Source organism: Melopsittacus undulatus, chromosome 2 (genome assembly GCF_012275295.1).
Source record: "Melopsittacus undulatus isolate bMelUnd1 chromosome 2, bMelUnd1.mat.Z, whole genome shotgun sequence".
Lineage (NCBI taxonomy): Eukaryota > Metazoa > Chordata > Aves > Psittaciformes > Psittaculidae > Melopsittacus > Melopsittacus undulatus.
Window position 1 is genome coordinate 113,997,730 of NC_047528.1, and position 27,993 is coordinate 114,025,722.

At 40.6% G+C, this 27,993-nt stretch overlaps 1 protein-coding gene across 4 annotated transcripts in view; it reads left to right on the forward strand.

Annotated features, from left to right (window-relative positions):
* Window positions 1-27,445, forward strand: part of WARS2 (tryptophanyl tRNA synthetase 2, mitochondrial) — a 39,183-nt gene extending 11,738 nt beyond the window's left edge. For 2 of the 4 annotated variants that reach the window (XM_034074432.1, XM_034074434.1), the window contains exons 2-6: window positions 7,038-7,295; window positions 19,939-20,019; window positions 21,307-21,392; window positions 23,661-23,779; window positions 25,999-27,445. In XM_034074432.1, the coding sequence (XP_033930323.1) occupies window positions 7,038-7,295; window positions 19,939-20,019; window positions 21,307-21,392; window positions 23,661-23,779; window positions 25,999-26,447 (993 nt within the window). In that variant the 3' untranslated portion in view covers window positions 26,448-27,445. Of the gene's footprint in view, window positions 1-5,040; window positions 5,098-7,037; window positions 7,296-19,938; window positions 20,020-21,306; window positions 21,393-23,660; window positions 23,780-25,998 lie in introns of those variants that run through there. The other 2 variants (XM_034074433.1, XM_034074435.1) reach the window with 2 other exon arrangements.
* The last annotated feature ends 548 nt before the right edge of the window (window positions 27,446-27,993 follow it).

A 27,993-nucleotide genomic window follows, 5' to 3' on the forward strand; every position in this document is an offset into this window, starting at 1 on the left:
GAACAAGAGCCATCACATGCTGGCCTTCCAGTTGGTATGGAGAAGTGTAGGGAGCCCAGCACAAAAAGAGTGAGTTTGTCAGGCTGTGTCCTTGCTATGGAAGACATTGTGGTGTAGAATAAGATTGGTGACAGCCGCTGGGCTGCACACAGACCCAGTGCTTGATTCCTTCACCACCCCTGTACAAACCTGGCCTGCTCTGTCAAATGTTATCATCACTTCTTGTCCTGGGACCTCTGCAGAGTGATTGAGCCAGCCCTTATGTTCTGTAGACTGCTGGCTGCTTCAGAGTCCTTTAGGCAGGGTTTGTATAACCCATTTCACACAGTGGGGAGGAAAGGGTCTGAACTTGCCTTGGGTCCAGAGGTACCTTGTCTTGTGTGGCGGTGTGAACTGCTGCTGAAGATCACTGTGTCTGTCAGTACAGCTGTTGCTGCCACAGTGAGTGGCACGTGGAGCTCATAAAGGCAAATGAAAGAATCCATTTGTGGGACGCAGCATACCACATTAAAGGTTCCATTTGCTTAGTCATCTTTAACAAGGCAGCATGAGAGGGCAGCCTAACCCAAATACAGTTATACAGTGTTCTTTTGCTAGCCCTAGAGGGCAGAGTTAAATTTATAAGGTGGGGTTAGTATGCACTGTAAATGTTCCTCCTTTAAATGTGTTTCTCATTTTAAATATAAATATTAAAATCTTACATTGGTTTAAATATAAATGCATTTGACATTCAAGAAAGGGGCACCAGGCACTGCTGTTTGAATCTTAATTTAGTTCAGTTTCTGGGCAATGAGTTAATCCTTTCTCAGAAGTTGTCTGAAAACCTGCTCTGGTCTAAATATGTTTCTTTCTAATTTAAGATCTTTAATCCTAATTTTAAGAATTAAGCCTGATGAGATAACACTTGTACGAGCTGAATTTGATATATTGAATTACCAGATGAAGGTAAACATGTTTTAAAGGTTTCTACAGCAAGTTTGTGGACAAGAAATTACTTAAAGGCAATAACTGAAGTAAAGTCTGTCGTACATAGACTGCTTCTAAGTTTCCCTTTTCTTACATTTGTTTTTTTCTATCCCTAATAACATTAACACTTAAATTGTCCAAATTAGGCTTTAAAATTTATGCTTTAGCTAGTAAAATCAGACTCCTCTGTTTTCCCTTCACTTTGCTGTTTAATAACTATCTTAAGACAGGTTTTGCTAAGCCAGTGTTAACAGACAAGCATATCATTTTAGCAGCAAGAGCTTTGAAGTTGCAAAGTATTAATGAGGGAAATAAAAAGCCTTGTAGACAGATGCCAAAGATGCAGTACTTGGGGACTTTTGTCAGCCAAAGACGTTCTTTTGTCTCTGAGGTTGAGGTGCAGGTTTGGGGTTTGATTGGGTTTTCTGGTTTTGATTCCTGTTGGGAGGATCTTCACATTTCAAATGTCAACTTTTCCCATTTGTGTGCTTTACTCATCTCTGTTTGCTTAGTGCTGCTCTTTCCTCCCTTTCACTTTGCCATTCCCTTTTCCTCTGGCAAATCTGAACTCGCTTCAGTTTGGAGCAACTGGGGTGAAATGAACCGCCACGGATAAAAGTCTGACAAGAGCAGCAAAGTCTGTGAATGATCCTTTGCTGTTTCCTGAGTCGTTCCAGTGTCATTAATCAGCACTGGTGCTGTGGAGGCTAGGTGGTGTGGTATGTCGCCAGCACAGCAGCTTCTCCATCCCTTTCCTCCACCCCCTGCGTGCCTACACAGTGGGGAAAACTAGAGAGGGAAGCCATCAATCTTCCTTGTCCTGGATGTCAGCAGTGATTCTCCCATCGACTTCCTGCTCTCTCCATCGTGCCCACCACCTGTGTTTAGAATTAGCTCTGATGTTGCTGGATCTCACTTGGCTTTTCACCTGTTCTGCCCCAGCTAAATAGCTGTTAATGTAAAGCAGAGTGGCTAAATGCTATAACATGTGAAGAGCAACCACCACTGTGGGTTGGGAGGGAGGGGGGGCAGGGATGTCCTGGTGCAGCTGCTCTTGTAGCACTGTCATAATGTTCACTAACAGTGTGCAGTTTGAGATCTCCTGCTTGTGTTTCAGCCCAAAGGTGAGCTTCTGAGCAAGTCTCTTCGTTTTAATTCAAAGATGAAAATGTTTATTAGATATATTATAGCTAGAAGTATAACCTTATCTCCCAAGAGTTTGCTTGCTGGGATAGATTTATGAACAAAGTCCAAAGAAATTAATTAGTCTGAAGTTCTGTCCTTCCCTTCAGTTACTCACAGGGTACAACTGGCAAAAGACTCTTTGGGATTTGATTCTTCTATCTCTTTATCTCACTAGTTATGCTCTTGAAAACGCAAGACTCCATCTCCTCCATCACTTGAATAGATTGGGAAGCTGAGATGTAGTGCCTCTGTACTTCTAGGGCAGGAATAATGTCATCACCTTAGGGTCTGTTGTATTAAGCAATAGGTCTAAACTGGACTCTGACTAGCCAAATTTTGATGTATACTTTCATGTGATTGTGTAAATGTTTTACTATACCAAACTAGAAGGAGAAAGCAATCCTAAGAATTGTCACATTGCAGCTTTGTCATACCTCCTTGAATGGGTGTTAGCTTTTTCTGGGTTTAAGACCCACAAAGTGATAAAAATGTAGGCAGAAGGTTTCTTTATAGTTGTGGGTTGCCTGCTGTCATTAAGTGTAGGATGGCAATATTTCTGCAGAGTTACAAAGAGAGGCTTTGAAAATGGATCCTGTGAGTGCTTTTACTTGATTCTGTTTAACTCCTTTGTGAAGTGGAAAAACTATATTATGACTGATCTTACTACAAATTTGAGAAGCAGTTTTCTGTTGAAATTCAAGGCAAATATGTGTATTCAACAGGTAAATCCTTGTATTCAGTCCTCACAGAATTCATAAAGCTAAACATGAAAGGTATAGTCAGGATACTAAGAATTGACAAGATGACACGAAATGATATGCATGGATCTTTTCCTTAACTCTAGCAAGTTTGATGTGTTCTCCAGTTCTGGCACATTTGTCTCATGAGCAGGGAATGAGTGTGGCTTTGACTGCTGAATTGAGGACTTAACAGTTACAGGTCTCCTTATTACAAGCATGACATACTGAGAAGAGTTCTGCTTTGGTCCAAGAGAGCAGCACTGGATTTTGGAAGCTCTGGGTTTTTTCTAGTATACTGTTTTGCATTGAAAATAAATGTGCCCATACTTCAGGGTATCTTAAGCCATCCTACTCTGGAACAAGAATGTAATGCTTATTCCTCATTATTTGAGAGTATTTGAATATTGACAGTTTTTCATTATAAAGAGCAGAAGTTTATCTCATCATGAAAAAGGAGTTTAGGGAAGAGAACACCTGAATCTTAATGGGGTTTTGGCCAAGCTTCATTTAAAAATGCTGATGTGAAATGCACTGTGGTGTCTGGAATTGCCTTGCAGAAGTCTTATTGAGAGGAAAATAATAGATGTCAAAACATCTGTCAGATACTACGCTCTTACCAGGAGTGAAGATTAACATTCAGCACTACTGGTGTAGGTGCACACACCACACAGAGTTAAACACAAGAACAACAGGCTCACACTGTGCTTACTACAGATGTCTGAATGAGTGAGTGCCTGTGGGCTGGAGCTGCATGTCTTGTGGCTTTCACTCTGCTCCACTGGGAAGCCTTCACTCCTTTTGTTTTTATCCTTTTCCAACTCTAGTACTTGAGAGCACACAGCTCCCATCCCCTGACCTAAGAGCTCCATTGAAGTGCATTCCAGCCCCATGATTTCATGGTACCAGCAAAACTCCCCTGCCACGCTGCTATGCCACCCGCTGCTTCTCACGGAGTGAACAAACAGGGAACATAAACTCTCTCCAAAGGAGCAATGTTCTCTGTATATTTTTAGTGCTAGAAGTCCAAGATTCATTTAAGGTTGGGGTTTTTTTCTGGGGGGGAGGGCTTTTTTCAATATAGACTTCTGCTAACACAATGGAATATTTCATACCACCCCATTTGCTGTCATATCTTGTGCTTTATGTTGTTAAATGGAATCAAAGGAGTTAAAGATGAAAGACTTGTAGTCAACTGGTCCCTCAGCTGGGAGCCAGTGAGGGTTTGTTCTTTGTAACTTATTTGCTATGCTTTATCCAGGTCCAGCCTTGCTCAGTTTTCATTATTGGATTTGCTTGTTTCGGCAAATTCCAGACTTCAGGTTAAGTAATTGCTGAGTTGACTCAGTACAATACTGCTACTGTTTGTTGCTCATGTTTAACTTCTTACCTACTGCCCATATACTGAACAAACCTTTTCTAAGTAGTTGTTTACCAGTTGAACATACAAGCACATTAAAGATGCCATGCTTGCTTTCACAGATATTCTCCTTACTGGATAGACAGGGAACTTTGTTCTCTCTTTATATGAAACTGCCCATTTTATGTTGTACTTGGGTGTTTTCTTTCCAACATGTAGTGTGGCACAAGATTTCAGTTTACGCAGTATTACAAAAAACTTATATTTAATCTGTTTAATCTGCTTATTGTTACCCTTCATATCTTTGGAGTTAGTACAGAATTTGAATGTATAATTTATGTTGAAATTCTGATGTCTTGTATTTTCTTGGTGAAAAACATTCTCAAACTGCCGATTTAAATGTCAGTATTGTATCTGTACCAATATTTGAGTACATTATACTCAAATTAGGGAACATAATTTTTGCCAGTGCATCCAGTACGTCCACAGTGACATTATCTCCAAACTGGGCAGTGATCTGAGCAGGGGAAAAGGGGAAAATGGCATAGGAAGCATATGAAGTGGGGACTGTGGCTGCAAGGGAATGGAGTCTTTGTGACTTGGGGACTGACAAGGTTTGTGGAGTCCACAGGCTCAGAGCAGGAACACGGGAAGCAAAAGACAAATGTTATGCCTGTAAAGTACTTACTGCATTGCCTAGCAAGTGATCTATGCCCTTAGTAACAGACCTACAGCTCTGAAGCCCAGTGCATCCAAAGTTCCCGGAGTTTCTACAAGACTTCATCTGATATATGGATGTTGAGACCCTTCTCAATGCCAACAAGAAGCTGGTTGCAGCCCTTGGGTCAGGTAGTAGCCTAGTGGGAGGGGAGTGGGTTCTGTGAGTGGTTACAAATACTCTGCTGTAGTTTCCTGTAAAAACAAGAGATCAAATGGCAAAAAAAAAATTAAAAATAGAGTAACATAGTTCTATGTTTGTGTAATGCAGAAAAAAATCACGGATGGTCAAGGACTGGAGCACAACAGCTTGAAGTTAGAATTGCTGTTGGAGGAAATCGTGTGCTTTTCATTGCAGTGACTAGTTTGCAGCTCCTGTGCTGGAAGTTCTAGAAGAGATCTTAGAAGATTAATCAAGAATATACTAGAAGTCAAGAAGATACTTAGGATGGGATGAGGGGGGTTACCACCTGCACTGAAATGTGTAGATACTTATGTGAGCAGGAAAAGCCAGCATCACTGCTAGCCCAAACCTGCTCTTACCTGTCAGCACAAACACTTCAACACTGGATAAGAAATTTGGCTTAGCTGAAAACCAGGCTTACTTTGAAAGCAATGAGAATTATCCAGCACATTTTGAAGGACATGGCTGAACTGTAGATCATGTTTAAAAACACAAAGTCCTATCTACTAGGAAATTCTTACTACTTTTTTCTAGAGTCTGAGTCAAAACTAAGTCAATTTGAAGTTGGTTTGCAATTTTTTTTGGGGGGGAGGGTGTGGTTAATAGTTAATGGAACTTGGCCTTGTCTTTTGCTGCCTTTTTTTGTGGTTTTGTAGTAGTATGTAAGAGATTCACAGCAATGAAAACAGACTACCTTAGTCGCTCTACTTTGGTATCAATGTGTCTTATAAAATATAGCAGGAAAAATGTCATGTAGCCAGAGGCATAATAAAATTGGTATTCCTGCTGTACAAGAGACTGAGGGTTTGTATTGAGCAGCTTTGTGACTAGAGCTCCTTGCTGGGGTTGGTGGGACCCCCATTTGTGAGTCTTACATGCTCTTACATCTTGGCATGTAGCAAGCATTTTCACATGGAACATTGCTGAGTTACTTCTGGATATAGTGGAAGTCTTTGGGAAGGTCAGGGAGGTAATCGATCATATGCTGACAGCTTGGGGCTCTGAGAAAATGGTCAAATAGAGGGCTGGGATGCAGGAAAACAAACTTTCCAAGATGGTAACTGTCACTTAGCCAAGCTATACATTTTTCAAGTTTTTAAACCTCTACTCCCAGCCTTAGCTTCTTCATGATTTTTTTTTGCTGCTTCTCTGTGAAATCTCATCAGATGTTGACGTTTTACTGGTACTGGTGCATCTACAGTATTCCAGGTGTGACCTTGAGCTATAGCAGTATTTCTTTGTAGAGCCCTTTCAGAAACTCTACTGCTGCCAAGATGGGAAGTTTCAGGATTTTGATAATCTCTTCATTATTCTTTGACCTCTGGGACAAGGACTCAGTTTCTTTCAGGAACTGTTCAAAACGGTCTTTGCAGCTAGAAAAATAAGACTTGAGTGTTGGTGGGAGTTGAGCTGGCCGTCTACTGGGATACTGCATATGTTTACCACAAAAATGTTTGCATTTCTCTAGGCTGTGATCCTGAGTTTCTGTATCAGAGTGGATAATGTGCTGAAGAGAAACATACAGCTTTGGTTCCAAATCATAGACTCATAGAAGGATTAAAGATGAGGATCAAAAGGATCAAAAAAGGATGAAATAATCTATGACTTGTTTTCTGAGATCTAGTTTTCACTGACCTTATTTACAGCTGTGTCAGTTTGTATATGCATTCTGACAGCTTAAAATCAACTCTGGTTGTCAGCCTCTCTGCAGTACGATAGAGTATTAAGACTGACTTACTGCAATTACTTTTAGTTAATTCTGAGGTAATTTATAAATGAATACACTGATAGGAGCAGAGACAGGCGTGAGGCTTTATTAATGACTATGAAATGTAAAAGAGTCTGTCCCAAAATTCACTTGTTAATTTTACCAATTGTTTGCTAACAGAATATGGTCGTGGATCGGATTTTCTCTGGTATCCAGCCAACGGGGACGCCTCATCTGGGTAACTACCTTGGAGCCATTCAGAACTGGGTGAATCTGCAGGAAGAGTGCAGCTCAGTGCTATATAGCATTATGGACATGCATTCTCTCACCATGCCCAAGGAGCCAGCTGTCCTGCGCCAGAACATACTGGACACCACTGCTGCCATCCTTGCCTGTGGTGTTGACCCAAAGAAGTGTTTCCTATTCCGACAGTCACTGGTTAGTGCTCCTGTTACATGAGGTTTGTTTCTCAGTAAGTGGCTTTCCACACATGTTAATGACTGAGTATAGCATTGATCAGCTTTGTGTCAGTGTAGAAAATGTTAGCAATGTTGCATTGCAAACTTAGGCCTTGCTGCCATTTCAAAGTGCTGAAACCATGTTTGAGAAGTCCATTTAGGGATAAGTATACTTGAAATTTCCCAGGCAGAGCTAGGAGTTAATGAAGGTTATGAGTAAAACACTAAAAAAGCCTGTTAGGAGTCTGTTAATTTAGCTCTGTAAGTCCCACTTTAGTCACAAAAGGTTAAATCATAAATGCATAAATGTAGTCTGTGCAACCATAGAGCCAATAAAGGCAAGTAAAATACATTCCTGTGGTTTCATATCAGCACTTAGTCTGCCAGCTGCACAATTATCTCCAGCAGGTAGTTGGCATGGTAAGTTTTGTGTAGGTTCCATCACCAGGGAGTTAATGTCTTCTCTGGCATTTTTTTTTTCCCTTCACTGTAACCTGCTTTACATATGTACCTTTTTCCACCTGATCTGGTAATTTGTATGTGAGATATTTGCTTTTACTCTTGACCACCCCAAGGGGTACTGGGCTTACCTTCCTACTTGGCATATGTCAGCTTAGTCTATCACATGCTGCATTTTCCTGTAACGCAACTTCGTTTCTTGCTTCATTAACTTTCTGCTATTGACTCTAAACTGGCAAACTTATATGATTTCCAACAGAGGCAGATGTGTCATAGCTTCTGCTCTTATGAAGACATCTTTAACGGATGTCTGACTTGCAACAACTGCGAAGTTGATATGCATAGAGCCTGAACTGTATCAGTGCAAGATGAAATTGTGATATTAAATTCCTTCTTTGAACATGGTTCTTTACAGGCAGAGTTTCCTGTGGTTGTCAAACTTCAAATGACAATCATAGCTCTATATCCCTAGTGGATATTGAAATGATGAAGACAGATACACTTCCTGCTTCATTTTTCCTCTTTATTAAAAAAAATAATCTAAATAGGTTAGCTCAGAATTCCAGTGGAGAGAAATGTTTAAATTCATTTATCCTTTATTCAAATTTGTTTATTATTCTTAAGAAGTTACCAGCTTGGGTTTTATTTTGTCTCTGCTCTGGCTTAAATTCGTTCATATTGAGGCTACATAAACTGGAAAGCCAATGATGCAGTAAAAAACAACGTGGAGTTTTGTTTTTAATTCCTTTCAAGCAGTTGAATGATTCAGCTAGTTACAACACAGACTAGATACACAGACAGGACTCTTCAGCCTAGGAGATGAAGAAGGTTATGTTTAGAGAAGAATGAAGTAAAGGTTTATAAAACAGCGAGTAAAATGGAGAAAATAGGGAACGTGTAGTTTATCCATTGAAGAACATGAATCAAAATCATGTGTCAAAATAAATTAGCACCTGGTAGATTCAGCTGAATTTCATGAAAACCACAATTAGGCTAGAAAACTCCTTGGCAGAAGATATGGTGCATGCTGAAATGTGTATGAATTCAGGAAAGGACTCACTGAATTCATCTGAAATATCTGCAGAGGACTGTTACATACCTGAGGTACCACTTCTGCAGGTAGTGATGCTGTTTTGTACTTAGGCTCATTTCTGATGGTTGCTCTTGGAGATGAATATTTGAGCTGTTCCAGTGTTGCTTTTCTTACATTCTTACATGTTCAAAAGCTAAACTACTGCTGTTCCAGGTCTTGCTAAAGCCAGCACACAGACTTCCCTTGAAGCCAGCAGATTATCAGTGAGGCTCTTACATTACAGTCATTAGAATCCCAGACTAGTTTAGGTTGGAAGAGACCTTAAAGCTCATCCAGCTCCAACCGCCTGCCATGGACCAGGTTGTTCCAAGCAACCTATCCACTAGACCGGGTATCTCCAAGCCCCATCCAACCTGGCCTTGAATACTGCTAAGGATGAGGCAGCCACAGCTTATCTGGGCAACTTGTGCCAGCGTCTCACCACCCTCACAGGGAAGAACTTCTTACTTATATCCAGTCTCAATCGTCCCTCTGGCAGGTTAAAGCCATTCCCCCTTGTCCGGGCCCTACAGGACCTTGGAAAGCCTCCCTCAGCAGCTCTTTTGTAGACACCTTTAAGGTATCAAAAAGCCTCAGTAAGGTCTCCCCAGAGTCTTCTCTTTTGCAAGCTGAGCAACCACAGAAAGCATGCTATATCTTCCAGAATATAATAATGCAGAGATTGAGTCTTTGAGTCCCTAAAGATAAAGTATCAGACTCGGAAATGATGGGAGGACAAAACTGTAACTGATGCTTCTACAGAACCAGTGCAGTCAACAGCCAGTAAAACTTTAGCTAGCTAGGCTTGGAAAATGTTCAGCTTTAGCAAACAAAAGTTTCCAACACCAAAAATTAATCTGATTTCTGTTAATGGTGGTTAGGCTGGCCTCTGTTAAAGAGACTAACAGAGAAAAAAAGTTGTTCATAATAGCCAACCTAACTCTCCCCTGGCACAGCCTGAGGCTGTTTCTTCTTGTTCCATTTCTTATTACTTGGGAGAAGAGAATGATCCCACCTCACTACAATCTCCTGTCGGGTAGTTGTAGAGTGTGATAAGGTCATCCCTGAGCCTTCTCCAGACTAAATCCCACCAGGTCCTTCAGTCAATCCTCATCAGACTTGTGCTCCAGACACTTCACAAGCTCCATTGCCCTTCTCTGGACCTGAAGGTCCTTTGTCTAGTACCAAAGAAGGTCTTTTACAATTGTTTGTGAATCCAGACTGTTTCTGAAGTGGTTCTGGCTGAAGTGGTGTGTTGCCTACCACAGAACAAGTCTATTCAAGCCGTATGTAGTAGTCAAGTATACCCAGAGATGCACTATGGTCTGTTACAACCGCATTGGCAGGACCAGATGTTTCTCTGGAAGCAATTAAAAGGAATATCTGTGTGTAGTGCTTGATGCAAGGAAAGGAGACAGGAACCTTGCTAATGTGATTATTGTTTTAGTATGATAATGAAATAGTATAGTATGGAATGTCATAATATCGAGATGATTGTTCCTAAAAACAAGGGTGTGAAATGGATTGCAGCTATTGCTAATCAGGAAAGTTTATGGCTTGATCTTGGCTTGGTAACTGCTCCATTTTCCAAAGGAGCTGGCCTCCCCTTTCCAGCCACTGCAGCACTCTCCAAGGGTGGTCTGAAACCCCCCTATTTTGTTTACAAACATCTGGCTGAGGTGTAAAGCAAAGTGACCCATTTGTATCCTGAAATAGGCTGTATTTCCAGAGGTCCTCAGGAAAGCAATGAAAATCCAGCTGCAAATAAAGAACTGCTTTAGGTACTTGCTTATGGGCAAAGTAAATGTCTCTCTTCAATACCAGACCAAACTCATAAATGAGAGATTTCTCAGTAGATTGACTCTACAATTATTAATGTATTTTGAGTTCTATCTTGAGAATTAGGATAACTGTAGCTCACAGAAGTGCTACTGCAGTTTCTTCTGATTAACACTACAACTAATGGCTGGTAGTACCCTGATTCTGGAACAGTAACAGCAGAATTCAATACCTGCACTGAAAAAGGATGCTGGTAGTAGTAAGCCCCATGAAGGCAATTGCTCAGGCAATCATTGAATGCTGCTGTGGCCTCTTAACTTTCTCTGGATTAACCTGGGCAAGAATGGTCTACAGTTACTGAAGAGGAGGATGTGTTGGTTTGTTTGGCTTACTTTTTTTGTACTTTCTGTTGGCACTTCTGTTGCTTCTCTGGAATGTTTGTAATATGTGAAAAAGAATATTGATCTCTTTTTCTCCCAAAAGGTTTGTGCCTTTGGTAAGGGTTTCACTGCCAGTAGGCTGTTGTTTACAGCAGCATTTGTGCAGATTGAATCTGTAATGCAGAGCTCCAGACTTTTCCCACATTTTACCATCCTTTCCAATACAATCAAGAGATGGAAGGCTGTTTCTGATGTATCAGGTATACAGCTAAATTACCATTAAAGTGCTAGTTTTATGAAAATTAGTTTTGTATGCTTCAGAATCTACCATTTATAAACTACAGGGTTTATAATATATATAAACAGGAAGTTAATGGCTGGCTGTATATTTCGTGTCCATACATAGCAGTTCACCAAATGCCTCCCACACTTACATTAACATGTACAAATTTGAACTCCAGCTTAGGGGAGTAGTAGCTACAAAGAACAAGTGATGATACCTTCAAAATATTTAAAAGCAAGGAAGATGATGCTCAATATTTAGGGGAGTGTTTGGAACTGCATTGTCTGTGAAGGGTTACAAACAAGCACATTTTATTAGAGTATCTAGGAAAACCCAGTTGTTGGACTCTGGAGTGGCCTCCCAGTGAGAGCAGCTCTTCTGTTACAGCTTGTTCAATCCTATTTTCTGAAGTAAGAAGACAAGTCAACTTGTGAGGCAAGTCATAGAAGAGGGACAGTTTCTAAAACAATACAAATAAATGCAGATTTCAAGATGATGCCTTTTTCTTTGGAGCACAGCTGTGAGACGTGCAAACCCCAATTTGCTCTTAGAGGAAATAATGTCAAGATATGCTTTAACTGCCTGCCTTTGCTTATCAGGCATAAAAGAGAAGCAACAGAATAATGACACATCCAATATATCCTGAAAATCCTAGAAGAAAGAGCAAATATATTCTTTAAGTTGTACCATAACTAATAAAAGCTGTACCAGTTGCCTTTGATAAAACTTAGACTGTTTTATGAAAACTAAAAAGGACTACAGGGCAGAAGTAACAAAGACAGTAAGCAATCTGCACACATGGGAAGCTTATATAGTATAACCCATTTTCTCTGATTCCTGGTGAGTACAATACACATTTCAGTTCTTACCCATAACCATCTTGTATCTCATCTGCTTCACAGTCAAAACAACAGCAGAAACTGCAGTTGCTTTTATGTGGTCTCAGGCTGTTCTTCCTGTCCACCTACCTATTGTAGCAGACATATGCAGAATGTCCCAAGAGAAACTAAAATTCCCTCAGAGCTGATTTAGCAGCAGTGCCTGTTCTGCTGCACTCACACTTCTGTGAGGAGCATTGTGAGTTTCTGGACAACATAACATTCTGTTTCTGGGTAGAAAATTGCAGTTTTCAGCCTTCTGGAGGGGGTGATTTATTTCCTGAGTATAATCAGCTGCAGTATCCTTGCAGTGTGCAAGCAAATTGAAGAAGTAACTCTGGGATGTGGGAATTTGCCAATTTGTCTTAGCCTTGAAAAGCCAAACTACGATAATTTCAATGTGCACACTCTTTCCCTGCTATTATTTTCCAGAAGTATCCAGCTGTTTTGTTTTGTGGGCAGAGCTGGAATACATTCATGCTACTTCTTGTCCAATTTTCAGAGGGGCTGAAAAGCTTCCATTGCATCATAGCTTATAAATTCATTAAAGTCCATAATTTAGCATGGTCCATTGAAAACTTCCTGTCAGAAGAGGAAGTATGTAACTGTTTAATTTAGAAAATGATTCTGCTTCTCTCATCCCTGTTTTCTCCCCCATAGGACTGGGCTAGATGTAATTGGAGCTCAGTGTGAAGAAAAGTCATGGTTCTTTTTTTCCCTTCCTTCTTCATTAATTTACCTGGTTTATCTTATGTTGTTATGTAGCTGTTGGGTGCTCCTCTCCCCACCAGTCTTACGGCCACACCAAACTACATCCTCAGACAGTATTGTCAGTTAGACTAAGAGCTTGTTTCTGCAAATAATTTAATTTGAGAATGAATAAAGGGGAGGGAAAAGGGCTCCTTGGCCAAAACACTGTGTCCCATCTGGGTTTATAACCAAGTCACCTGATTCCAGTTGGGGTATTTTTGGTCAGGGTCTTATTCTGTAAGTTTTAACTAAATATACATAAAGATAAGTTGTGAACACTCAAAGGTAACAGTGAAAAGTGTAAATACTGATAGATAACCACCCGCCAGTTCAGCACATTGCTTCATGTGTTCTGTAAATCAGATGTTGCCTTTGTAACCATGAACTTATTCTACCCACACCTGAATTATTTCTTTGAACAGGAATTTGGGATACCACGTAAAATTTTCTGTCATGAAAGTACCTTGCTGGGTGTTCAGTTGCTGTGTGCATTTGATTCAAGAGCAGTCTATTTTGTTTTGTTTATGGCCCTCTTATTCTCTAGCTGTATGATACAGAGATGCATTACCAAGTGTCCTGGACATACTGCTTGCAGCCTTAGGCATTAATAAAATCCTGCCTCTTATTCAAAAAAAATAAATGTGAGCAGCACCTTCTTCTAAAAGGCCTTTTGGGAGCACTGGTACTTCTGGAAGAGACAAAAATCCTAATAAATAAGGTTTTGTTATGATTCTTTCTTTAGGACACTTTCCTTCCTCTGGTCAGATTTCTTTTCATACACAGCTATCCAAATTACCTCTCCAGACTTGTTTGTCCCCTACACTGTCAAAGTCAACTCTGATATTTATTGTCCATTTAAAATGTAGCCCTTCATGAGGTTACACTGCTGAGGGGAAGCTGGCTCCACATAACAGATACACAGTAAATTTGTAATTGTTTACAGAGAAGGGCTGTAGGTTGCAACTTAAGGAAGTCCATCTTGAAAATGGAGCACTGCATCTCTCCTTGCAGGTTGATTGCCACTTCAGCTGCTGACACACAACTATGTATATGAGCCTCAGAAAACTAAGTTCCAGTGTTGCTGGTTTGCCAGCTTTCAGAGCTGCTCAAAGTATCCATGTTGTTGAACCTCATTGCTTGCTGTCCTCCTGAGCTATATGTCTCAGCATGGAAAGTCAGCTAGAATTAGTTGCACTAAAAGTAGCTTTTGGTTATCCATGTATATCATCAACTGTGCTTGTGGCCAGGGAGTAGCAGCAGTAACTTGATAGGGAATAGCTAAGATCAAGGACAAAGTAATGGACCTGCAAGAAGAAGCCCTGAAGTTGTACTTCAGCATATAACATCTCAGAGGTGGTCCAAGTATAACTTGTAATCTGAGTTTAATAATGTCAAATGGCTGTAGGAGTGAACAACTGAGAAGGCTCTTTGACTGTGAAAAGGGAGGAGCAGGCCACTCAGCCAGCTGACGAAGCAGAAATGGTTGTGCCTTCTAGACAACTGCTTATTGTCACTTGTAAGTGGCCACCTCTGCTAAACAAGTGTGCTTTAAACATAAAAGGAATTTGACTGGGCAGCCTTGGTCTTGTTGGGCCACAAGGAATGGATGTAAGTAGTTTGTTCTGGAAGTAACTCTTCGATTAGTGATTAGTAAGCCAGGTTGTGAGGGATGCTTAATGCAATAGAAATTAAGGAGGAAATGTGGTACTGGGAGTAGCAGAGAGATGATCATCTCCACCCTTTGAGAAATATTGATGGGTTTTACAGACTTGGAACAAATTAGGAAAGAAAACTGTTAAAGTGGGCAAGAGCACAGGACAAGAAAAAGTTAATGATTTGATGTATTCACTCAGCAAAGGGTATGATTTGGGGTTACTATATGGATCTGGTTAAACTTGTTTGTGAAAACTGTTGATGGGAAGTAGTTGGCTTTATAAGGCAAACAATAAACACAGGACTTACAAGACTGTTAGTCCTCCAGAGATTTTCAGCCAAACTGCAAGAAATATTTCTTGAGAAAATAATGTTTTTATTGAAAATAAGCTATTATATTATTTCAGAACACAAAAGCTGGAATTGACACAAAATGTTTAATGGATTAAATAGCTAGTTTTCAGAATTAGAAGTGATTGTAGCAATCTTGGAGGTTGGTTGGACATACAGTTCAGGAACTGTCACTGGCTGCAAGTTCTGTTTGTTGGACATAGAATTATGGTTTTCTAAGTTTTGTAGGACTTCTATCATGGGGGATTTTGGGGAGATGACTGCTGAGAAACTGCTGCCTCCATTGGAAAAGCGCTAAGCTGCTTATTAGCTGTTCTCTTTCAGGAAGCTGGGGCATTCCTGAGGTATGTCATAGCTCCAGAGGGTACTGCTCTTGTCAGATGCAAACTAGATTCTTTACTGGTTCAAGTATATGCCGAATAAGCTGAATGGATTGGAACCCTGTATATTTTATTTCCTAGATACCTGGTTAGATTCTGAGTGAATCCTTTAAAAATAAAAAAGCAGAAGAGCTCCTACATTTTTAAATGAAAACTGGGTAAAGAGAGACCTTTGACAAAGGTTTTCCTTGTGGCACAATAAATGCAATCTAACACAATAGGAAGCAACTGCAAATCAGTTGACAGATTGATACAAAGATGAGATGTCTTTTCTGTTTAATTTCTATTTCCTAGAGCGATTGCCTCTCTCTGTGGTACTGTGGGAAAATGAAAGTCCTTGTGGGATTGAATCCAAGAGAAAATGTGCTACTGGGATTGTTACTGACCCACACATCAAGACGATCATAGTAATCAGAAGATGTTAAGTGAGATGGTGCCTTATGCTAAATAAAACTACATGAAGCATTTGATTCTTTTGGTTAAAAAAGGCATCTTTAGGGAAGGAGACCTTTTCCAATTAAATACATTTTTATTGGAATCCAAAAGATTCAAAGATTAATATTTAGTTCAATAAAATGCATGAGGAAGGTCAGGCTAAGATGTAGATGAATTAAGCACAGTAGTTTGTGTCCTTTTTGAAGATATTCTTACAAATGAAGGGAAAACAGTCTGAATAAAAGTGGTCACACTGACTTTAAATAATTTCAGTCCTGAAAGAATTCTCTAGGATTCTTGAATGGAGTCTTCTTTTGAAAGTCTTCAAAATCGGGTTTTGAATAGGAAAGTCATAGAATCATAGAATAGTTTGGGTTGAAAAGGACCTAAAGATCATCTAGTTTCAAACTAGACCATGTTGCCCAATGCTCTTCCAACCTCACCTTGAACACTGCCAGAGGTGGAGCATTTACCACTGCTCTGGGCAGCCTGTTCTACTGCCTCACCACTCTCACAGTAAAGAGGGTGAGGTTCCTTATATCTAACCTAAATCTTCCCTGTTTCACTTCAAATCCATTACCGCTTGTCCTACCACTATGGTCCCTGATGGAAAGTCCCTGTCTGGCATCCTTGTAAACCACTTCAGATACTGAAAGTCTGCTCTGAGGACAGAACACAATGATTCATTACACCAGTGTGTAGTAACATGTAGCACACATACATGCCAGTAACGAGTGGTGTCTCTCAGGGATCGGTATTGGGACAGGTCTTGTTCAACATCTTTGTCGCTGATATGGACAGTGGGATTGAGTGCGCCTTGAGCGAGCTTGCTGATGACACCAAGCTGTGTGGTTCGGTTGTTACACTGGAGGGAAGGAATGCCGTCCAGAGGGACCTTGACACGCTTGTGAGGCGGATTGATGCCAACCTTATGAAGTGCAACCATGACAAGTGCAAGGTCCTATACCTGGGTCAGAGCAATCCCAGGCACAGCTAAAGGTCGGGCAGAGAAGAGATTCAGAGCAGCCCTGCGGAGGACTTGGGGGTGTTGGTAAATGAGAAAAAGAACATGAGCCGGCTTCAGTGTGCGCTCGCAACCCAGAAAGGCAACCGTATCCTGGGCTGCATCAAAAGGAGCGTGACCAGCAGGGCAAAGGAGGTGATCCTGCCCCTCTGCTCTGCTCTCGTGAGACTTCACTTGGAGCATTGTGTGCAGTTCTGGTGTTCTCATCGTAAAAAGGACATGGGACTGTTAAAACAAGTCCAGAGAAGGGCCACGAGGATTATCAGGGGCTGAAGCACCTCCCGTACGAAGACAGGCTGAGAAAGTTTGGGCTGTTTAGCCTGGAGAAGAGAAGGCTGCGCGGAGACCTCAGAGCAGCCTTCCAGTATCTGAAGGAGGGCTATAGGGATGCTGGGAATCGACTGATCATTAGGGACTGTAGTGATAGGACAAGGGCTAATGGGTTAAAACTTAAACAAAGGAGGTTTAGATTGGATATGAGAAAGAAATCCTTTACTGTAAGTGTGGTGAGGTACTGGAATGGGCTGCCCAAGGATTTGTGAATGCTCCATCCCTGGCAGTGTTCAAGGCCAGGTTGGACAGAGCCTTGGGTGACATGGTTTAGTGTGAGGTGTCCCTGCCCATGGCAGGGGGGTTTGGAACTAGATGATCTTAAGGTCATTTCCAACCCTAACTATTCTATGATTCTATGCCAGAAAGGAAGTGTAGAATAGGCCTTTATTTTACTGGTATCATATACGTCTTTACTTCTTCCAGTTTCTTTGTATCTGAAGTTATGCAATCAAAGTGATGGAGTACTATAGCTTAAGGAGTAACCACATTCGAGCTGATGCATGGTAACCAAACAGATGCAGCAATTACCTGCCCCTCTTGCCAAGTAAAACACAGTAGCTTAAAGCATGATTAAGTCTGATAAATGATTTGTAGTTTAAGCCTAGTACCTCCTGATTCACATGCTAACATACAGTCAGTTACTGCAGTTTGAGTGATGAATGTTAACTCATTAGGCTCCAGTTCTGATTTTTTTTCCCAACTGAAATATCTGCCCTTCTGTGTATTTCTCCCCCTTTTATATTCAGTAGTTTAGCAAAGGACTCTGTGTGTTTGAAAATTAAAAGTGAATGTAACTTGCTAGAACTCAGAACTGCAGATTCAAGTCTACAAAAGCTGTTCAGAGAATTTGGTGGTTTGGCAACTGATGTAATGTCAAAGCCCCTGATGCCATGAAACACACATGCTGTCTTGACTGTGGAAGCAATGTCTGACGTAGCTGGATCAGTGGGCGCGTAGCTTTTTAAGGGAGTCCTTGTCAGCACAAATGCAGCAGAGCACCATCTCCTCTCTGTCCGTGACTGGAAGAAAGGAATGAGAAACCACTTTGAACCAGATGGTGTTGTCTTCTAAATGAAATAGGGGTCTTGAGCTTAGTATTTTCTGTAAAGTTCAGTTTACCGTTTGAGTCTTGCAGAAGGTACATTTGGCGCATCTTGTTGCACTTTGTCTTGTGGCAGAGAAAATCAGCATGAGGAAATTAAAATTAAAAAGACTGCAGGAAGGGCAGAAAGAAGGGAAAGAAAATCAACCTGGAATATTTCTTATCTTTAACCACTGAGCTGCTGCCTTGAAATCAGATACCCTTATACAACATTGACAATGATGTCTGTTAGCTAGGAAATTACTACACTTGAAATCTGACAACAAAGGAATTGCCATTAACAGTGCTGGTAATTCTTGTTTGTAAACATTTTCTACTGCCTTCCATCCGGGTTGCTATATACTGTTGCAAGCATGAAGTTTTGAACATCTTGGAGATGGTTTTTTAAGGTGTTCTTAAATAACCCAAACCTGCCAATACTGCGAAGAGTGAATCAAACATTTAAGCAAAGAGCAGAACATGGGTCATCATATATATAGCTAACTAATAATAGACAAAATGACACAAAAGAAACGAAAGAACTGCATATGCATCAGCAATACTTGCCTCTTTTACTAGTCCTAAAATGAGCATTTGAAATGCCAAAGCTGAAGAGTGTCTATCAAGAAGTTAACAGGTATATAGACATCCAATCCTTCTCTTTCACCTGCAGATCAGTATTAGTTTTGATAGGATTGCAGAACTGAGAGACAAATGGACAAATTAAGCCCCAGTTCAGGCTGTAGTGTAGTTTGGCTTCAGCTATTCCTGTTTTGCAGACAGGTCAGGTTCATTCAGACGTATTGGCACACCCAAAGCCCTGACAAGCTTCACCTCCACTCAGGCACTTTCTGCCCAGTGCCCCCAGTGCTCCACTTAGGTTCTTGTCCCCTGTCTTCATCTGAGCTATCTTAGCATGTGCCTGTGTATAACCCTGTTCTTGCTGCCCCAGTTTGCTCACTGGGCTTCCTGGGTTGACCTTGCTATGTCAAATGATCACCACACTCTCACTGTCACCACCCCTGTCCTGATTAAATACTGCAGGACATTGTCCTGCTCAGGGAGGTCACTGTTTTTGCTTGGCTTGGGGCTGTCTGCAGCCACAGCCTTGTGGAGCAGCCCAGCTCTTCTTGTCCCCTGACCCATTAGCTCAGGCTTCTGTGAAGGACCTGCTACTATTACACCACCAGACATCTTGTGGTTCAGTGAAGCTCAGGCAAGGATTACGAGCAGTCCAGCCTGACCTTAAATGGGTCTTGAGTCTCCTGGGGTCTTGGGCAGAAAATATGGGTGGAGGGCTCAGGTGAAGCTGGTAGGGACAATTAAGGGAAATGAGTGCATTCAGGTCCCTGGTGCAGAAGACAAGAAGCTTGAGTATCTTACTGGCACTGGAAATGAGAAAGGCAAAGAGGTTTTGTAACTATTCATGTGTTATCTCAAAGTGTGGGGATATCTCAAAGTTTTGGCATAGTGGCCAGCAATTGGGTAGTTTACATGTGTGTTCATCTCTGTTACTAAAGCATTTTCTTTCTCTTTTAGAAAAAGAGTGGATAGGATCAAGAGCCTTTGTATGCTGCTTGACTGTAGTGTATTCAATTTATGCAGTGTCCAGAACTTTCCATTAGCTTGTCACTTCACCTTACTGAAAAAATAAGACAAAAATAAATGATTTTCTGATCTCTAATACTATTTATCTCTATTGATTTTGGGAAAATAGACATATAAATGCAGAAGTCTAAATTCGATCCTGACTTTGTACTTCCAGGTTCCTGAGCATGCAGAACTTGCCTGGATTCTTGGGTGCTTAACTAACGTGCCACGTCTGCTACGCTTGCCCCAGTGGAAGGTATGGACAGTTTCATAAGTTCAATGGAATTATATGGGAATTCAGTAGAAATGCTGACCTTAAAATACTTGTTATCTGTGAAGTACCAGCTATATCTTCGTTACCCTTGCTTTACGTTTAAGTCCTATGGCAGAAAAAGGAAAACATCTTTCCAGGTCTGTTGCTATCAGTAAACGTTTTCCTGCTGGAAGCTACAACATAATACTTTTTGCAGAGACTTGCACAAACTGTAATAAATAGGAGGTTTGTTCAGTCTAGTTAAAGTCATTTTGCTAGATCCTTGGAGTTATTTCAATGCTTTTTTAATATGCAAAAACCCGACAAGATATTGTAGTGGAAACCATGAGCCTTGCTGATGAAGGAGTTCCATAAACAGCTTTTCTTTTCCTACCACAAAGAGTGGTGGCTCTGTACTTCTTATGGAAGAGGATGCAAAAGAAGCATATGTTGGAAGAGGAGTATAGAAATTATAAACATTAAAAACATGCTGAATGATAAAGTTAATGCACCTTAAATGTTTGCCTTTACAAATTTCAAATGTTCATCTTCTTAATCTTAGGACATCATCAACAGGACTACATCAATGGAGTTCTTGCATTTAATTTCATTGTATTTTATTTTAGCATTTTGTAAGTAGAAAAACCAAAAGGCAGGAGAGAGAAGTATCAAAAAAGGAAGAAAAAAACACTATATTAAGAGCAGTTTGGCTTGCAGAGTTCAGAGCAGTCTTAAATACCTCCAGATGTTTTGCTTTCTTAGTGTTTTTCTTCTTAATTAAATAAAAACAGTAAAACTTAAATACAGCAACCAGCATTAATGCAGGGCATAGATTAAAGCCAACCTTTTCAAACCTCAGGTTCTAAAGTTAAGCTTTTAAATCCAACTTTGACTGGATTGACTTTCCAAGCCCACAGATAGGTGTTACAGGTGCTAGGCTTTGCAAATTAGGTCCCCTGAATCTTAGGCACTTAGCCATGTGGACAGAAGACAGAGGATGAGAAAAAAATAAAGATATTTGAATAGTAATGATGAAATAATGAAGATTCTAAGGAGCTTAATATATTTAACTGTTATTTGTTAAAAGCAAAAAGTAGATATGCCATTTCTAGAACAGAATTAGAAACAGTAGCCTGACTACCTTGAATTAATGATACATATCCTAAAGCAATGTGGATTTGAATTCATTTCTATATCCTAAAATGTTATGTATATGAATTAATTAAAATCACAGCCTGGGATACTATTAGCCAAAAGCATGATTTTGCTCTGTTTTTCGTTTGCAAACAGATGAAGCGTGCCAGCCAGAATAATGAAGGAACTGTTGGGTTGTTGACCTATCCTGTGCTTCAAGCGGCAGATATTTTGCTGTACAAGTAAGAGGCAGAATGTGAGCCCATGAGCAATGTCTGTTCAGCTGTAGTGGAATGAATGTCTGTCAGGTCAACATGGTAACTTCTGAAGTGGGGGAGCTGGGTGTGATTAGATCAGAAGACTGGAAATGGATGACAGCTTTTTACCTCTCAAGTGGCTGGTTCAAATCTAGCCTGGTTTGAAAGCAGATGACAACGCTGTAAAGAGAAAAAGCTGATCGCTCCAGAATAATTATTAGGGAATTTTAACCCATTGATGCTTAATTATATATATTACATGCTCACACACATACATATACTTTTTATTTAAGTAGCTATGCCTTATGCAGTATACTGAGAGATACTTAAACTGGTTGGATGAAGCCTTGGGTGATATGGTTTAGTGTGAGGTGTCCCTGCCCATGGCAGGGGGGTTGGAACTAGATGATCTTAAGATCCTTTCCAATCCTAACTATTCTATGATTCTATAGCATACCCATATTAGTGTGTAGGCCTGTTGATACTGGTGAGTAATTTACTGCATCTTGTGGTACCTGAGCTAGTTCAATTTCTTTTGTGGTTTCCCATGTGCGTGGAAGTACACCCTGGTTAGGGTTAAAATTCTCTTCAAAGCAGTGACTCCCATTTGATTGTCAAGCAGCATTTAAGAATGAAATTTAGACAACTTTATCAGAAATCACCTTTTTTTTGTTGAGGTCAACCACCTATGTTATCTCTAATAAGATTGTGTGATTCCTTAGTGAAGCCTGTGATTTGTTTGCTACCATGTGTATTAACAGCAGGCTGTCCAGGCAGAGCAAAAAACAAGGAAGTGAAAGACAAACAGTATCTCTTTGAGGAAATTTGCATAATATCTCTAATAAAAAATGTTTTCTTGTGAAAACATAATATAGGGAATAAGAACCAGGAAGAAATGGAAACACAGGAAAAGCATGGCAGTCATGAAGAAGAGTTAAGAACTGGAGGGTGGGCAAAACAGTACTGATTCAGATGAACCAAGAATAAAAGAGACATTAAAATGGACAGAAGGTAAATATATGACAGAAAAGAATAAAAATAGGACAGAAATATATATATAATATTTATATATATATATAAAAGCATCAAGGAAAAAGGCAAAGAATCATGCAGGAGCATTTATAAAGATGTTTAGTGGCCAACTTTGTGAATATGGAACCATTTTGGCATATGGAAACATTTCTTTTGACCTCCTTAAAGTATATTGATAATGGTAACTGATTTTCTTTCTGTTAGTTGTAGGCCACTGGGATTTCCTATTGGCTACTGTAACTGTTTTTAGGTTGCCTTGCTGATTGTTTGGTGGGGGATAAAGGTGGACAAATTGATTCCTGGATGTCAGCCCAGTAATTCAGGATCGGAAGGAAGGAGTGCCGTGTTGAACTGAAATTTTCTGGGAATTTAAAAGATGCATAGTGAGCTTTCTTACACTGGAACAGATCCAGGATTCAGAGCTTAATACCCGACAAGCCTTAGGAAAAAATCAGCTGGGGAAGGGAGAGTAATCAGAAGCTGGCAAGACTTCAAGTCTGCCTCATCTCAAAGAAACAGACGTTTTTAGTGAGCATGATTAACTGTGGGAAAGAGTCACCAGGGGAAGTAATGGATTCTTCACCTCCTGATGTCCTCTGATGCAGATTGTGTTTTCCTTCAGACCTGCATTCAAGCTATTCTGCATTCAATGCAGAAGATCAATTGATCCTTTGATCCTAACAGTCCTCATCTATGAATGATAACACTTGTGGCAATAGAGGCACTGGCCCACATGATACTTATACAGTGGTGACCCATGAGGAAGAACTGCTCTCTTCTTTCTTTCCCTTGATAAATCCACAGTATAAACTTCTCAACCTGAGAAAACAAGGCAAGGTGCTTGAGCTTTATGCTTTGCAGATCTTTCTTTGTTTGCAGGCTGTAACACATGCTCTTTGATCTCTAAAGAGACAGCAGGAGATAATACAAAAACCTTTCTTTGAGCTGAATTTAATTATTTGCTCTTATTGCTATCTTCACTGTATATGTTTTCACAAAAGGCTATTTTTGCCCTTGGAGATGTGCTTCTGTTCAGCACAAAAAGCAGGCTCATCCTGGGATACAGTCAGTTTGGGATTTTGTTGCCACATCACCTATATCTGACTTTGACTGTGTGGCTTAGTCTGGCCCTCAGTCATGGCAGTTGTGACAGTCTTGAGTGACATTTCAGCAGAACCAGAAAGCTTTGCTGAGTTTCCTGTATCTGTCTTTTATTAAAAGGTCGACACATGTTCCCGTTGGAGAAGATCAAGTCCTGCACCTGGAACTAGCCCAAGATATAGCACAACATTTCAACAAGAAATATGGAGAATTCTTTCCTGTGCCCAAAGCCATTTTAAGTGAGCTGGTCTTGGTTATTTTTTTTTATTTTCCTTCCCCCTTAGCAGAACTTCAGGGTTGAAGATGGATTTAAATGTTGTAGAAGTAGTTTCAGAGACCAAGAAGAGGGAGCAAACTGATGCTAAGGGAGTGGAAAATTAAAAACTGACAACAAGACACTAGAAGCTGTGAAACTAAACTCCCAAGATAGACATAAGGCATTACAAATCCCCAGTAGAAGAATGTATGTGACGTCTGGTATTCTGGTCCCGGGGGGGGGGGGGGGGGGGGCGCAGATGCACTCTGCTGCTGCCTATCAGCCTTGCTCTTCAAGTATTGAACCTTTTAAGAGTAGGGTCTCTTCTCCATGTTGCTAATTCAGCAGACATGCAAGCAACAAGACGAGACCTCTAGCAAGCAGAATTCTTCAAGGTCTGAGTGGTAGATGTTTACATTAAGCATGCTAAACAGCTTGGAGGTACTAAAAATCTTTGAAGTATTTAATATATACTTGCATATTTCAGTAAGGGTCTCTTACAGAGCTTAGACTTTTGGGGTTTGATCTTAGACTCAGGGAGACTTACAAGGAAAATCTTCTCAGCCATTAGGTCATAGGCCGGGGGGTGAGGAGGAGTCAGATGGCACAAATGGCATGTTTGTTAAGAAACGTGAAGAACTGGGCAAGGAAGAAGCATTGCATCTTTGTTGTAAGTAATGTAGAGGAATGCACAGCAGAGACCTTCGCCCCAAAAGGGCAAGGAGCTCTCACCTTAGAAAAGACAGGCAGTAATAAACCTTTCTCACTTTTCAAGCCTCAGTGACAAAAAGTGTTAGACTCAGAATGGAGCTCAGAGAATACTCAATATTGCAAGCTCTGCAGTTTCTAATAAGCAATTCAATACTGAGCACTGTAGTGAGGAGCTGAGTGTAACCTATGGTGCAGGTGAGACTCTTTCCTGGGAAATAAAAAGCTCAATTTGAAGAAAAAGAACTTTTCATTTTCCTGTGCAAAGCATACCTGCATAGGTTCACAAGTATATATGCAAAGCAATGAAAATCTCCTTGATGAGTGAACTTAGGGACCTATTCAGACTCACTGGCTGCAGACAGTTAGATTACATGGATTCCTTCAAATCTACAGAAAAGAGGCAGCCTCTTCCAAAAGCTTATTCAGAACCGAGCACTTCCTAGGGCAGTCTGAATTGGACCCTGGAAGAGCACTTACTCACTGAGTACATAAGGCTGTCTATGAGGAGTGAGTAATTTAGTTGGCTATATTAGATGTCTAAAAAAACAACTGGTGTGAGTACTTTCTAGATGAGTGATACTTCATGTACTCTATGAGTTATGTTTCTTGGTAAAAGATTGAAACAGTTTGGTTTGATGCTCATAAAGTACTTTGCAATGTTCCCTTAACACTGCTATTTCATGTACACACATACATCTCAATAGATTGTACAATACCCACACCTTTCTAAGCTGAACAGAGTTTTCCCTCTAACAGAGCTGTTTAGTGTTTATTTAGGGAACTTTTTAATAACTGTCTTTATTAATATTTAGGAGAATAACCAAGAGAATTTGGGTGAAAGAGCTTCCTCAAGTAAGGAGATTAACTGTTCTGGGATTCTTTATTACCACTGGATTTAACCTGTTTCTCCACTGTTAGAGAATCCTTCAATAATGTGCAATCTGCTGTCTAGGTAGCTTGTCCCCAGTGCCAGAAATACAAGTGAGGAGAGAGTTTTTGAGGAAAATCACTATGTAGGCACAGAAAATATTAGGAGCTGGCCCAGCAGAAGTTTCTGCTTACCAGGAGGGGAGAAATGCATTTAGGTTTACGTTCAGTTTATGGGAGGAGAAAGGTAGCTTAGGGGGACAGAGAGGGCATATGGACTAAATAGGAATATATGTGATTGCGCTCACAACTCATTTTTAAGCAAGGAGGGCTTGCCCATGGGGTGCTGGTCAGGCAGTGGAACAGGCTGCACAGGGCAGTGCTGGAGTCACCATCCCTGGAAGTGTTCACAAACTGTGTAGATGAGGCCCTCAGTGGCAAGGGTTAGTGGTGGCCTTGGCAGTGCTGGGGAACGGATGGACTTGATGATCTTAAAGGTCTTTTCCAACGCACTTGATTCTGTGATCATGCTGTTGCAGTGTTCTTCTAGCAATTGTCATAGGAAAACATTGTCTCGGTGTGTTCGGAATTGTTCATAATTATTCCCTTTTCTTTTTTCTTAAGGTACAACAAAGAAAATAAAATCCCTCAGAGACCCAGCAGTGAAGATGTCCAAGTCAGACCCGCAGAAGTTGGCCACTGTGAACATAGCAGACAGCCCTGATGACATAGTGCTGAAATTCCGCAAAGCCGTGACTGACTTCACCTCGGAGGTGACCTATGATCCAGCCACTCGCCCTGGTGTCTCCAACCTGGTGTCCATCCATGCTGCAGTTACAGGGCTTAGCATTGAAGAGGTACTGCACCAATCCGTTGGTCTGGACACTGCTCACTACAAAATGGTGGTAGCAGAGTCAGTGATTCAAAAATTTGCACCTATCAGGAATGAAATCAAGAAACTCCAGGAAGACAAATCCCATCTGATGAAGGTTTTAGAGGATGGAGCACTGAAAGCCAAAGAACTGGCTGCCCCCATCTACCAAGAAATAAGAAGACTGGTGGGATTTCAGTAGACTCTGATGAGTAATCACAAGGACTTGTTTCCTGGGTCACACATTTTGATATTTGTATCTTCTTAATGATTTTGGTTTGAAACAAAAGCTTTTTTTCCCTGGAAAATCCAAGTAGGACATTGAAGGTGTTTGCATTAAAAAAGGTGCACAAAACTATATTTCCAGTGGGACCAGCATTAGGCTTGTCTGGATAGTCAAAGAGGGAGGGCAGAAGGAATCACAATTCATGGAGAAATCATGCAAAACCAGAATAGAAAGTTGCCCAAATAGGGTTTTGGTTTTTCAATTGGCCACTGCAAGAAGCTGAAGTACAGGTGGGAGATCAGAATGTAGCAGAAAGATCTGTCATCTTCTGAAAAAACATCCTTACCTGTGCATGTGAGCTCATTACAAACACACAACTCTTCCCATTGGTAGTTATTCAGCTTTGATATGGTGGTTGAATATGTTTGTGGATAACCAGAATAAAAGTACAGGTGATGAAGAGAGAACTTCCTGCTTCTCCCTATTTTGTCTTCAAATTCGATGTGATTTTATATCTGCATCTAGCTGGTGTGAAGTGTGTTATACAGATTTCCATACTCTAAACCTCACTGTAACTACTGTGCTAGATGGTCCCTTTGATAGTTATGCGAAAGAACACAGAGAGTGGACATGAATTCCACTTTCTGCCACCTGTGCCATCCTGCTGATCAGGTCTAAGGTACTTCAGTGAGAAAGGACATGTGCTTCAGCTGCTGCTATTTCACCCGGTGTTCAGTTTGGCAGGGAGCTCCAGGATTTGCAGTTCAGCATCCTTTAGAAAAGGTACAGGGGGAAAGGATGTAATTCTGTGTGAAAGGAATATTAGGTTGAGAAAATAGTTCTTACTTGCCTGACCTGTTTCCTTCAAGTAAGGAAACATTCCTGGTTTTCCTTCCTTAGGACAGTTAAGCTTGTGAAAAATGAATATATTCACCTACTGACTGTTGACATAGCTTTTTATTTTCATAGCTCTTGCAGAGGAATTCTCAAAATGAAAGCTGTATCTACCCAGTGAAATATCTGAAGTACATATACAGTCATTGGGATCTGCAGTATCAGATCTAGCATCTCCAGGTAACTGAAGAGATCAGCTTACCTCTAGAGATAAACATCAACTCTGCAATAAATTACTTTCTAAGATCTCACTAGAATATTTATACACTTGAGACATTTATCTTTGTGGCTCATGGTTTGTATGAGGTCGTCACTTGCAGGAAGATAGTGAGTCTCAGTTCTGTGCTCTGGAATTTTTGATGCAGGGACAATGTTTTCTTCAGCAGAGATGATAATTGGCATTATAAATTAACTCTGTCACTGCTCCAGGATACATCCCTACCTCAAGTAAATTGAGTGTATGTATACTTTATAATGGAATTTGTAACTTTTAAAGGTGTGGGTTAAGTATCCTTAGTTTTCAAACACCATGATCTGGGCTCTTAGAGTCTCCAGGCCTTGTGCATACTTCTGATTCACTGTGTGTTTATCTAGAAAGTGTTTAAGCAAAACTCCTTGGCAAGATTGT